The sequence below is a fragment of the Scardinius erythrophthalmus genome, assembly GCF_964197995.2.
Source record: "Scardinius erythrophthalmus genome assembly, chromosome: 2".
Classification (NCBI taxonomy): Eukaryota; Metazoa; Chordata; class Actinopteri; order Cypriniformes; family Leuciscidae; genus Scardinius; species Scardinius erythrophthalmus.
The window spans coordinates 36,711,262-36,724,984 of NC_138222.1; the positions used below are offsets into that span (position 1 = coordinate 36,711,262).

The following is a 13,723-nucleotide window of genomic DNA, read 5'->3' on the forward strand; positions in this document are numbered from 1 at the left end:
TTTGTTGTTGTTGTTGTTTTTTGTTGTTGTTGTTGTTGTTGTTGTTGTTGTTGTTGTTGTTTTACTGCTTTTGTTTTGTTTTGTAGCTGTATCTATAATCTCAGGTATGTTTTGTATTGTATTGTTATTGCTGATTTTGCTCAATCTTTCCTGTAGTATATGAGAATATGCTTAACTGTTTAATGCCTTGTATGTTTGTAATTATTTTCATTTAATAAAAAAAAAATAATAAAAAAAAAATAATAATAATTCGAAATCCGTTTACAAAAGATGTGGATTGTAAGTTAGAAGGTTTGTTGACGGCTAGTCACGCCTCCAGTGTTCACGACACAGAGAGGAGGAGGCATTTCCTCGACATTATCCACAACAAAATGGCGAGGATTTTGTATTTAGGATTTTCTTTTAGCACTTAATACACCATACGTTTTGCACTTTTATTTTTCTTATTAAATCCGGTTACTTGTTTGTCACAACATAGTCGGTCAGTTTAAACAGAGTCCTATAAGGTAGCCTAAAATATCTATGGTAGCCTATTGTGCGGAGATGAAAAGCCTGCAGATTTGTATAAAAGTATTGTAAGTCTTTATATATTATTATTATGTTTATATAAATAATAATATTTTATATTATATTTTTAACCCTTATGAAGAACCCCCTTTTCCCCACCGGAGTGAGCAGAACTTCTGCGAAACTGAAATAGATAACCTGTTGAGAGTTTAAAGACTGGTCGAAGTTCAGGTCGTCGCGCTCATGGGTTTAACCTTTCCCTCACATGAAATTATGCTTTGTCACTTATTCTACTGCTGGATGAAGCCGTAAAGCGTCAAGCGTTTCTATTTTTCGTACCAGTTAAATCGTCAGGAGGGACTCAGATACGCTGGAGCAGATGCTCTTATTTTACCAGTTTGAGGTGGAGATCGAGTGGACGGAGAACTGTCGTGTCGGGGAATACACACCTAACGTTAGAGCTGATATTTAATAAAGTAATTTGGATGATGGAACCTGCAGCGAAGCAGAGAGTGATTTACATCACCTACCTCATCGCAGCTCTGGACGTCACCTGGCTCTTCCTCCAGTTCTCCATAACACCGGTACGTCGGTCTTGCTTTTTCGACTTCATTCAGAGTCACATGTTAAATGAAACCACATTTGAGTCAATCTTTAGCTGCACTCTGGAATATCTGCAGGTTATTATTATTTTTTTTTGTTTTGTTTTCTTGGTGTGTGCTGCTGCTGTGTTCTTATATTTAGTGATATGACATTCCACCAAACTAGTCTCTATCACTAGTCAATTCATGTGAATTAATTTATTTTTACTCTTAAATTTTATATAATTTTATATAAGTTTTATTTTTACATAATATAATTTATATTATAAATGATCATATACATAAAATATATTTATATCATTTATATTAGGCTATATTTATTAAAATGTAGTTGTTTTTATACCTTTTTATATATAGTTGTTTTAATGATGCCTCATCTGCATCATTCTTAAATGTTTTGTATTGTTTTATATTTATATATGTATCTGTACTGTGTTGGACCTTGTGTCTTGAATAAAGTTGATTGATTGATACCTTTTTTATTTAATACACTTTTTGAAGCATTACAACACTATTAAATTATATATCAATATTTATGTAGGCTATATATGTACTTATATATTATTTAATTTTTTTATAACATTTATATATGTATTAGATATTTTCAAAATGTAATTACTGCATCACTCCCTTGGGATTTACTTTATTAATTAAAAGCCACTTCAGATAAAAGCTGCTGCTAAATTACTAAATGTACATGCAACATAAAGGCTGTATAGTGGATCAAAGCTGGCCATGATGTTTGCCCTATTCTAGTCTAATCCAGGCTCTTTCCGCTATTTAGATTTATTCAGCTATTCAGGAGTTATAACAGATGGGTTGCATTGCATGTTCAGTTTTGTCTTCTGTGGAACAGTATTTGGCGAAGAGGCTCGGGTTCGACACTCTTTGGTTCGGATATCTGCAGACCACAGTTGGAGTGATTCAGCTGCTTGGAGGCCCTATTTATGGAAGGTAAGACATCAGATCTGTGTTGTGTTTTTGGTAATATATATATGGTATAGTGTTGATAAATGCATGCATGTAATTATGTGTGCTAAGTGAAAAGATCTCATTATTTAACATTTTATTGAAGTTATAAGAATACAGTTACTTTATCATATGTACAGAAGTGATTTCTTTTATTCACATACTTGGATGTGTGTCATGCTGTTATCATGTCCTTGTGTCTGTTCTCAGGTTTGCAGATGTGTTTGGAGCACGTGCAGCTCTCACTGTGTCTTGCTTGGCATCAGTGGTTTATTTCCTACTGTTGACAGTGGCAGACAGCACTTTTATGCTTTTCGTGCACAAACTACCTGCTGTTTTCATGCATGGACTGCCAGGTAAAACATGCTCCTACACACACACACACACACACACACACACACACACACACACACACACACACACACATGCACGTAACTCAGACACACTCTGAGTGCATTTGTACACACATGAGTGCATTTGTATCTTTGTGTGTATAGGAGCTCAAATGGTGGTAGCAGATTTGTCAGAGAATGAGAAGCGAGCAGAAGCTCTTGGGAAACTTGGCCTCTGTTTTGGCATTGGCATGATTGCAGGATCAACACTGGGTGGGACCCTCAGCACACGCTTTGGGTAAAACACACTACTCCACCTACACTACCATTATAAAGTTTGGGGTTGTCAAATTTTGTAAAGGTTTTCAAAAGAAGTCTCCTATGTTCACCATTGCTGTATTTATTTGATAAAAAATACAATAATTATGATAAATAACTGTTTTGTATTATAACATACTTTAAAAATGTAATTTATTCCTGTGATGGCGAAGCTGATTTTCAGCAGCCATAACACCTGTCTTCAGTGTCACATGATCTTTCAGAAATCAATCTCATATGCTAATTTGGTCAAGAATCTCAATAAAAATGTATAATTATTATCAATGCTGGAAACAGTTGTGCTTCTTATTATTTTTGTGGAAACTGTGATACATTTTTTTTAGGATTCTTGGATTAATAGAAAGCATTTATTTGAAATTTAAATCTTTGCTGTCGTTTTTGATCAATTTAATGCATCCTTGCTGAATAAACATATTCTTTTTTTGTAGTGTATCAAGTATATATATATGCCAGCCAACATCTCTTAAAATTCAGCACACCTTCTCAAAATAGTTTTTTTGTTAATATGTAAGCTCTCCCTGATACTTTGTGTGCTTTTTGTCCACTAGTGCAAAACGTTACCATTTGTACTTTGGAAAAACTGCATTTAAGAAAATCTAATTGTGTTGTTTATCACATAAAAATTAGATGAAGGCAGCACTGATCCAGATTTTGTGTGTGTTTTGCAGGGAAAAGTTTGCAGCATCTTTTGCGGCTATCGGGAGTGTTGTTTCCTTGCTTTTGGTGTTGAACTTCATCCCTAAACAGACCAAAATACACACCGTGCCAGAGAGTGAAAGTATGACAAACACACAAGACTCACCTAGACACAGAAGAAATACTCTTGCTGTGGCTTTTTGTAACTTTGTTTTATAAAAATCTTGTATATTAATACTTTTGTCTGTGTTTAGAGAAGGGATCATCAAAGTCTTTGTTTAATCTGGGGGAGATCACAAGACTGATGAAGTTTCCAGGTGTTGCAAAGACGTTTATAGTGAAGATTATCTCTGGATTGCCATCAGGTGAACATATATCAGCTGTTCCTGTTTGTGACTTTAAACTATAGACTTATTGAAACACAGTGGAAACGTACTTAAATTAAATGAAAATTCACCCTCATTCACCATCTTCTCCAATCATTTAGTCCACTTAAAGGGATAGTTCACCCAAAAATGAAAATTACCCCATGATCTACTCACCCTCAAGCCATCCTAGGTATATATGACATTCTTCTTTCAGACGAGTACAGTCGGAGTTATATTAAAAAATGTCCTGACTCTTCCAAGCTTTATAATGGCAGTGAATGGCCATTTCTGTTTTGAAGTCCATCAAAGTGCATCCATCCATGATAAAAGTGCTCCACACAGCTCTGGGGGGTTAATGAAGGCCTTCTGAAGTGAAGCGATGCGTTTGTGTAAGAAAAATATCCTTATTTAAAACTTTATTGACTAAAATAACTAGCTTCCGGCAGACGGCCTACGCAAGTCGGCTTACGCCAAAAGAGTAACACTTTACGATGTATGACGTAGGATGTAGGAGTAGCATACGCTTTGACGCCTCTCGCAGTTCAAACAAACAGGGCTGGGCAACAAACTCAAGCTCCTCCGACATTTCTCTTCAAAAATGTAGTTTTAGACTTCTAATTCATGACTTGAGTTTTGTTTTGCTCTATCCTCTGCACTTCCGCGCTCGTCATTATGTTGTGCTTCAAGGTCAAGGGTTACTCTTTCGCCGTAAATCGATGCGTACGGCCATCTGCCAAAAGCTAGTTATTTTAGTCGATAAAGATTTAAATATGGGTATTTTTCTTACACAAACGCATGGCTTCACTTCAGAAGGCCTTCATTAACCCCCCAGAGCCGTGTGGAGCACTTTTATCATGGATGGTTGCACTTTTATGGACATGTTATTCACTGCCATTATAAAGCTTGGAAGACCCAGAACATTTTTTTAATATAACTCCGATTGTATTCGTCTGAAAGAAGAAAGTCATGGACACCTAGGTGAGTAAATCATGGTCTAATTTTCATTTTTGGGTGAACTATTCGTTTAAGCATTTATGCAAGTTCTGAATGCAAGCTTGCAGTAGATTGCAAGAAAGGGTTCAAATCTTGCATTCAGATTTGTGTCCATCCAATCAACAACCGATGGATATAAAAAAGTCCCTGGTCTATAGTTTTTTTTCTCTTTTGATAGTATGTCACAAGATGGAGGTAAAGATCTGTCACTACTTCCATTACATCATTTTTCTTGTGTTTTGTTTTATATATTTATGTCTGTTTCCTTTGTGCTTCAGGTATATTTCAAGTTATGTTCTCCATCATTGCCATAAACTTCTTCCAACTGAAGGCTGAGCAGAATGGCTATCTGATGGCTTACTTTGGCATTGTTCAAATGGTATAAGCACATGCACACTTCTACTCAATCATAAGCCATATAAATAGTTTTGGTTTAATAGGTGGTTTGCTTTGGTAATAAGTGACTCTTACTGTTAAAGGTGATCCAAGGTGCTGTAATTGGGCGTCTTACATCTAGATTTGCAGAATATACCTTACTGCTGCTGTCTGTTGGGATAAGCAGTGTAGTGGGCCTTGCACAGGTAAACTGATATTGCAAAATCATCCTTCCAGTTCCCTTTTTTATTTTTAATTAGTTGCATAACAGTGGTGTCAGTTAACTATGGAATAATTGGTGATGTGTGTATCTCCTTTAAGTGCATATGTTTAATATATGTGCTTTGTGTGTTTTTCAGGCTATGATGACCAATGTGTTTCAATTTTGTTTAATCGTGATGCCGATGATGTTTTCTCTAAGTGTCTTCAATGTCATCACAGATAGCATGTTGACCAAGAGTGTGTCTCCCTCTGACACAGGTAATCTACGCACTCAACTGGATGCCCTTGTGCATATAAATAGTACTTATAAGTACATCTAAAATGTACTCAATGCCTGAGGAATCATTTTCCTTACTAAGGTTTTTAATATTGCAATACATTTGAAAATTACAATTGTTTTTTATAATAATAATAATAATTTTAGTAAAAGTGCAGTAAGTGATTTCTGAGAAACAAACACACCCGTCCCTTCATTGCTCTGCCCCCAAAATGCACAAACACGCATTGCAAGAGTGGATGTCTCTTTATCATAGCTGAAGCAAAGCAACAACAACAACAACAACAACAACAAAAAAACGCTTCGTGAAAAATAAAGTGAACATGACGTACAAACGACAAGAAAGAACAAAAAAAGAACATACAGTACACAAGAGTATATACAAGCAAGAGTCTGTGTTAGTTGCCAGCAGCACACCAGCTCCAGAAGAACAACGACACTCAAAACTGTCCTGTAAGCTAACATTACAACAACAGCATATCTTGGTTCTTTGAACCAATGTTACTTGCGTATGGAGCAGAAACAACTCTACCTCAGCGTACATTTTCAGGCCTTCCTGCTTGGGTCTCTTTAGTGCTTGAAAGCTTAACGCGGGTCCTAAAACTCTTTCTTTTTCCAGTGATATTCCTCTAACCTTTTTTTCTTTTGTAATGTCCGTCAGCCATCTCTCTTTCTTCAAATCTCCCTCTAGCTCACTCTCTCTCCTCCCAGACCATGAGTGTATAAGCCCTTACTGCTAATTGGCTGCAAGAGTGTGTTGTGGTCAAAGACTTTAGATAGACACTCATATTACTCATGAATGGGGAAAAGTGCAACGCGCAATATGGTGGAATAAGTCCCGCATTCTAAATAAAAAAGCCATTCGCTGATTGCTAAAGTCATCGCATCAGTGCTGCTGCTTCTAGAAGCTCCGGTTGCTTTAGAGAGAGTCAGTGTTCTGAGACGTGCACTTAGGACTGCACATGCACATTGGCTGGTCTAGCCTGAAAAAAGCTTTTTTAACGCTATTTGAGAATAAGATCATGTTCGATTTTGTTGCTGATTTGAGACATGTTATTTAATTGTGATTTCAACAAGGAAATTTGGTTGTGGTGCCGGGTGTGATCCACTTTTAACTGCCTTTTCTCAGAAATCCATTACTGCACCTTGAATTCAGCCTTTACACGTTTATATTAACAATATATTTGATAAAAAAGCAAGCTCTAACAATTAATCATCAACTAGTTAAACATTCATAAAAAAAAAAATTCAAGCACTTTGTGTGGTGTTTGTGTGTATTCAGGAACCATGCTGGGTCTGTGTTCTTCGGTGCAGTCTCTTTTGCGAACTGTGGGGCCAACTATTGGAGGATTCCTCTATGAGACATACGGTGTGCCATCCTTCGGATTCATCCAGTGTGTCATCAATGCTGCTGTCTTTAGCTTTCTGCTAGCCACTGGAGGGCGCTCACAGCCACATAAACCATAAAAATTGTAAAACAGTTATGAGTATAATGTTTGTGGCCACATTGTGTAAGAGAGGGCTGTTTACAAAACACCATGGGCATTTAACTTACCTCCTCATACACTGGGGAAGAATTAGTCCCAATAAATAACCCAGCTGATCTTAGGTTTTGTAAATGCCACAGACATTCAAAATATCTTGTTACTGTCAAATTACTCCTCTTTATATCACACGTTAACTCAGGATTGTCTTTTATGAAGTTTCATTTGTTGAAAAGAAGTTGGCATGTAAATGTTTACTGCAGGCCAGTACAAAGTGATGAAGAATGGATTTATCTGTGTGATCGTTTAAACAATCCCAGATTATACAGTAATTATTCATTATAATGATGTTGCAGTTAGGAGATATGTCATGTAGAAGGGCAAAATTCAAAATCTATAATCACCTTAAATGTCATTGTACCTGAAACTACTCAAATGTATTTACAGTAAAATCTGTTGTTCTGTTATCTTTGATTGATTAATCCCCCGCGTCATTAGCTCTGTTTCTGATAAAGGCTTTTGTCAGCTGCAGATTATTATGTGCACATCACTAGCATATAGATTATGAACTTTACTCTCCATTTCACACAGGGTGGATTCAAGTTTCCAAAAATAATGTTTCAAGAATGTTTATTAGGCAGATGTTAAAGGGTTAATTCACTCCCCAAAAAATTATTCGGTCATTAATTACTCGCTTTCATGTCCATAGACCCATCTGACACTTCAATGCTTAAAAAAAAGTTAATAAAGAGATAATAAAACTAATCCATATTGAATTAAGCGTGCTTGAGGCATGCTTGCTTGACGTTCGAGAACCATCGAGGCTCAATCTCTTGTGTTACACAGCACCTTTGAGCTTGAACCAATGAGGTTTGTTCTCGCATGTCAAGCAGGTTCGGTTGAGCTTCTGTTTATGTTTGCTGATCAATGTTTAAATGTGAACTAAAGCCTCAATTTATCCTGTTCATCATATAAAGCGATCATGTCTCTTTTTATAAACTGCTCAATTCATATGGAAATACAATCCCTTTATGGACTTTTGAAGTGACAAAATGGTAATTGCGTAGATGGTCAATGAATGGACAGAAAGTTTCTTCATTTGTGTTCCAAAGATGAACGAAAGTCTTTGGGTAAAGTAACTCTTTAAACAGAATGCACCGACAGCCTCAGCTACCTCTCACTTTCATTGCATCTTTTTGTTTTCCATATTAAAGTGAATGGTGACCTCTCATTCGGCCTACCATCTCCTTTGAGAAGAAAGGAAGTTGTGCAGATGTGAAACACGGGGATGAGGGTGATCTTTTTTATTGTTATGAAGGTGAACTATCCTTTTAACACCTGTCAGTTGTTGGATCACTTGGTTTTCATTCTCAGTGTATATAAAACAAAACAAAATATCTATCAACATTTTAAGCCTAAACTTTGGCGTTTTCTTGCAGCAACAGTAAACGGGCATCCCGTTTTCTCTCTAAAGTTGTGGTAATGCAGCATTAGGGGGGTTCATTAGCATATATTATGCTAATGAGGGCGAGCGCGCAACGGGTGTTATCTTCAGCACCTGAGATGAGCGCGGACACACAGGAGAGAGAGAGAGAGAGAGAGCGCGAGCAGCTGCTGCAGTCAGACGGGAATATGCGTCGATAGTGCCCATCGGTGCAAGACTGTGAGGGGAGAATCTCATTCCATTTCAAGTGATTCGCATGAGTCACGAATGGATCCTATTTTAACTCCCGGAAAGAAACTTTTTTTACTCTATTTATTATTCTTTATCTTAATATATCAAGGTAAGTAGCATGACAATTGACTGGTGTGGTCACTTATGCTCTGATATATTGATTAGCCTATTATTTTAAAGAATTATTTTAAAATTAAATTTAGATTTTGCACAAAAAAAAATGTATAACCTATTATTATTGTCAAAGGAGCCAGCTTTTAACTTTGAGGAAAACAATTCCTCTGGCAGTAAAGGGAGAACTATTTTTTAATGCTAATGGTCAATATGCCTAAATTCCTTATCTTAATGTATCAAAGTAACAATGAGTAACAATCTTAATCATTTTTATATAAAAATATATACAATTCATATTTTTAGCATAGTTTCCAAACGTTTGATTAAATTGTTTGATACAGAAAAGTGTTACACTGACTGTAAAAAAAAAAATCTAACCATAAACTTTGAAAAGTGCTGCACTAATGTGATCATTTGTTTCTTTTTTAGCAAATCTCACGTGGGGCACTGAAAGTCTGAATTCAACACAACAACATGATTTTGAAAAGTAAGTATTACGATTTAAATTGATGTGCCTATCCGAAAGACCTATGCGTGCTGTATTTTTTATTTTCATTTATTATTTATTTATTTAGGCCTATTAGGCTATTTATTTATTGTAACGGGGAAAAACTTTTCTATTACAACCTATATCTATTTACATGGTAGGCCTATTGCGCATTTTGAGCATCTTGAAACTTTGACATCTCGACTCGATCGCGACTTAACTCATTTTACGCATGTTTGATGAAATCAATTGAAAGGTCTTCAGGTCTGTTCTAGTTGTAAAACAGGCCGTCAAAGCTCGAAACGCCTGTGAGTCTCTGGCTTTTCTGTCGAACACAAGTGCTGATTAGCTGTGTGTGAGGAACAAACCGCTCCTTGTTCTCTGTGTGTCCCATGCAGCAGCGAAAGCAGCAGGATAATGCTGGAGAAATGGGATCCCGCTTCCCAAACGGAGCAGGTAGGAGAGCTGAAGCGATGCATTGAGAGAGCGCACAGGAAACCTGCGCTAAATGCAGTGCCATGAGGTTAAATGCATAACATTACAGAAAACAAGATGTTTGCAAAAGATGTGCTTTCTTGATCTATGATAAAAGCGAGGTTGTTGAACAAGCTATGGTGAGAATAGCCTGATTCAATTAGGATCTAAATCAAAGTGAAATTTTCGAAACTTCAATGAGGTTTAAATATAAAGGAATTTAAAACCTTTTTCTACACAGTTCCAGCAAAAGGAATGATCCCCTGGTTCATTTTATTTTTCATTAAGCTACTGTTTTTCATAAGCCATGTATTTAGGCTACTGAAGAAGAAAAGAGGATGCGAATTATGCACGAATGCATATTTTTAGAATTAGACTAAAGAATTAACAACAATTGAATATTAAAAAACACTACGTCATTATATTTTTTATTATAAATTTACATGTAGGCTAACATAACATTTGTGTTTTTGGTTTGTTTGTTTTAAAATGATCTATTTGGCATTTGGTCAATCGTGTCAGGTGCGCACAAAAATCACATTATGAACGAGATAGATTGCGCATCGAAATAAAATTCCATGCAACTTTTCTTTTAAAAGAAGTTGACCCCCCTTAAATTCATTGTTTAATTCGCACACAGAAAACACAACCCCCAGTGCTGGCTTTGTGGAGATCTTTGGGACAAAAAGTCGTCATTTCGGAGGCAGTAAAGCGGTTTCAGGTGTCCGCTGGGCGCTTAGGATTGGTAAAGCTGGCGCGGCTGTTCCCCAGAGCCGCTATTCACTGAGACACACTGGCCCCGTTCATTATGTCAGAATACATCTCCCTTTACTGCCTCGTAAGCTACATGAAATTATTGAACTCTCAGATATCAGGTGTGATGGGGAGAAGCGGGCAGAATAGAGCTGGTTTCGGTCAGATAAGAAAATGATTTAGTTCTGAAGTGAAGTGATTCGATGATCGCTCTCATGTAGCCTACCCCCTCATGCGGTGATAATAAACTCTTATCCATGTTATGCGCAGCACATTCTTGCAGCTTCTGTAGCCTACAGTCAAGCGAACAATGATTTATTATTAGATTAGGACATTGATTGAAATTTCACATTTGCCCTGCGGCGCCCTGCTTCTATTATCCTGATAAATTTAATCTTCATAATCCGATATGAAAACAAATGAATGTAGCCTAGTTGCAGGACAGATCGTAGGTTTAATTAGTCAACTAATTAGAACCGCTAAAGTTACATAAGCTCAATATTTATTTGCTTGTAGCCTAACAAAAAAAAAAAAACGGCCTTTGTATAATAAGAGTTCTGTGACTTTTCTGCCTATTCAATTAATTCTTTCAGTCTAAGGAGTCTTTCCAAGCCAATGACCCAAGTTTAGGGACCCCATGCTACATATATATTTTTTAAATTGTATATAAATAATAACAAAATGTTTAAAGTAAAGTGTTTATTTTAGACATGAAATGCATATGCAACAATATTAATGTACGTACATATTTTCATGCACATTATAATAATTTTAATGTCATGCACATTACTTACATTTGAATGTGGGATCAACTAAACTTCAATTTTTGTTTAATCCTTTTTTTCAATAGTTTGAAGTCAAACAATAATTGACAAACACTGTAGACTATATGTGAACCTAGGGGTCACAGTACCCCAGTTACACAAACTATGTGTTAATTCAATCATTTTATTCTCCAAAGAGATCCTTGGAGAGCAACACATCGTCAGCAGAGCAAACAGAAGCGCAGAAGCCATCACTCCGCAGAGCCACCGGTAAGACCTGAGCTGAATGTGACTTTAGGACTAGGCCCAGTGCTCTCTTTGTGTGTGTCATGCATGTTTTTCCCCTATGAACATTGCTCTGTGTTTAATTTCAGCATGTCTTTTTGTTTACACCTGCACATATGTGTCTGAATGAATCTGTAAGGAACTGTTTGTTAATGTGTGCCAACGTGGATGCACTGGAATTTGCTTGTCACAAGCTTTATTTGTTTATTGCGTTTAGGAATAATTGTACACTTTAACGTTGATAATTACAGTTTATGCAAGTTTGTGATGCATAAACCTTATTTTTGTAATGAGAAACTGCAAACAATAAGAGTTATGCTCATCTGAAATGTGAGGAAGGGACTGCCCCCTCTTTCAGTGGACATCTGTTCAACAGGCTGAGTGTCATCATTACACATAAGAGCTGGATTCATCTTAATGCTTCACTGACCACTTCAGTTACCAGATCTCAAACACACGCACTGAAACACACACTATTTTAATGTGCTTTATGTGTGTCGTGCAGGTGAGTGTACATCTCCTTGTCTGAATGGGGGTCGGTGTGTCCATCCAGACTCCTGTAACTGCACTTTATACCAGGCCACTGGAACCCATTGCCAGACAGGTACTGTACTGTGCAACATTCAACACTTAATTTAACATTCCTCTCTTAGTTTTGGCATGACAAATAATAGAGAAAATGTTTCAGTCCCCAACCTAGGCTTTGAACGAGAGATGACATGCCGCTCGTGGGGACAATACAACTATGAAACCTTCGATGGACTTTATTTCTACTTCCCTGGAAAATGCAGCTACACGTTACTGAGAGACTGTCAAGACAGCACTCGGTCAAGTGTACATATACAGGTGATCTCTTATAATACTAATTTACTACAGCATACGTTTGTAGTTCCACTGATGTTCATAGTGTTAGAAAGTATGTCCTTTACCAGATGGTGATTTGTTGCCCTCTTTTTTGCCATTTGACTGCTATTAGCTTCAGATGTGGCTCGTTTGAGCAGACTACTGTTCTCTGCTTTGTGTCAGAGATGCCATATGTGTGTGTGTGTACTGCACAGCTCTTGCCTGAGGAAGATATTTATTGGCATTCATAGAGAAAGTGATCTCATTATTATGGTCATTTATGCCCATTACAGTTTAATACAGTAATTACAGCCAGGGCCAAAACAGAATTGGCTTTGTTCTCCCAGACTCACTGATGGGAATCCAGAGAAGGTGAGTTAACTCAGCCAGGAGTTTCTTTAGGCCATTAGCTTAAGTGCCAATATCATTTATCAATGAATTGAAAGGATGGCTGACAGTAATGCAGAACTTAAGCAGGATTGGCCCGGCTGCTCTGGATAAGTAGACTCCGCTCTTTGATGATGTAGAGGAAGCTTCTTAAGAGCTGCACACTGTATTTGCAGATTCTTTATTTTAGTGGTAATGTGGCTTACTTCCACCTAATGTTAGTGTTGGAATTCTTTATAATCTAAAATTAAGGTTCAGTTTAGTTTTTTTTAAGTCGCCATGAAATATAAGTTGCAATAGTCTTCTCTTCCTTGTTGTGACGTATATCCAAGTAAAACACCTTCTCGAAAAAGAAAATATGTATGGTGGGACTTGATTTTGTCCATCAGGAACTGAATGGTTGGATTGTTGTGGTTTGCTATTGCTGTGGTCTCATGTGAGTGACAGGATGTCCCGAGTTGTTGTTGCATAGGGGCCATGAAGTTATTTTGATTAAACAGTATAGAGGGAACATGAATAAAAAACAAACAAAAAAAGATGTGCATGGAAAATTTATTCATTATAAATGCTGCAATATTCCATAAAACATAAGAACAGCCAATTTTGATTTCATGGTGACTTTAATACTGCTAGATTCTTATATTGTGCTTTTTATTAATTATTGATTTGCAGGTGCATAATGACCCAGAATGCAGTTCTTTCCCATACTCCTGTACACGTTCAATCAGCCTCTTCCTGCCGTGGGAGGGGGAGATTAGGTTACAGAACTTCAGTGTTACTTTCAAGGGTCAAAGGTAATGAACATTCCCATTCAACCACACACTAGTCACTTAACCT

The 13,723-nt window shown here is 36.9% G+C and overlaps 2 protein-coding genes across 2 annotated transcripts in view; both read left to right on the forward strand.

Annotated features, from left to right (window-relative positions):
* The first annotated feature begins 326 nt into the window (after positions 1 to 326).
* Positions 327 to 8,097, forward strand: slc67a1 (solute carrier family 67 member 1). Its single transcript, XM_081350054.1, has 11 exons — positions 327 to 575; positions 850 to 1,091; positions 1,966 to 2,063; positions 2,289 to 2,434; positions 2,576 to 2,708; positions 3,418 to 3,527; positions 3,640 to 3,750; positions 5,025 to 5,125; positions 5,226 to 5,327; positions 5,481 to 5,601; positions 6,903 to 8,097. The coding sequence occupies exons 2-11, from the start codon at positions 993 to 995 to the stop codon at positions 7,085 to 7,087; spliced, it is 1,206 nt and encodes a 401-aa protein (XP_081206180.1). The 5' UTR covers positions 327 to 575; positions 850 to 992; the 3' UTR covers positions 7,088 to 8,097.
* Positions 8,098 to 8,897: 800 nt separating this feature from the next.
* otog (otogelin) overlaps positions 8,898 to 13,723 on the forward strand; it is a gene marked incomplete at both ends in the record, with an annotated part of 42,239 nt that continues 37,413 nt past the window's right edge. The window contains 6 exons of the mRNA XM_081389652.1: positions 8,898 to 8,911; positions 9,779 to 9,836; positions 11,569 to 11,641; positions 12,162 to 12,260; positions 12,345 to 12,502; positions 13,559 to 13,680. Coding sequence (XP_081245778.1) covers positions 8,898 to 8,911; positions 9,779 to 9,836; positions 11,569 to 11,641; positions 12,162 to 12,260; positions 12,345 to 12,502; positions 13,559 to 13,680 — 524 coding nt within the window. The remainder of the gene's footprint in view (positions 8,912 to 9,778; positions 9,837 to 11,568; positions 11,642 to 12,161; positions 12,261 to 12,344; positions 12,503 to 13,558; positions 13,681 to 13,723) is intronic.

Bases quoted from the DNA above. Each gene is read 5' to 3' on its own strand.
- slc67a1 (XM_081350054.1), top strand. From the start codon at position 993: ATGATGGAACCTGCAGCGAAGCAGAGAGTGATTTACATCACCTACCTC. The intron at 2,435-2,575 runs GTAAAACATGCT...TTGTGTGTATAG, and splicing joins TTTCATGCATGGACTGCCAG to GAGCTCAAATGGTGGTAGCA. The intron at 5,602-6,902 runs GTAATCTACGCA...GTGTGTATTCAG, and splicing joins TGTGTCTCCCTCTGACACAG to GAACCATGCTGGGTCTGTGT.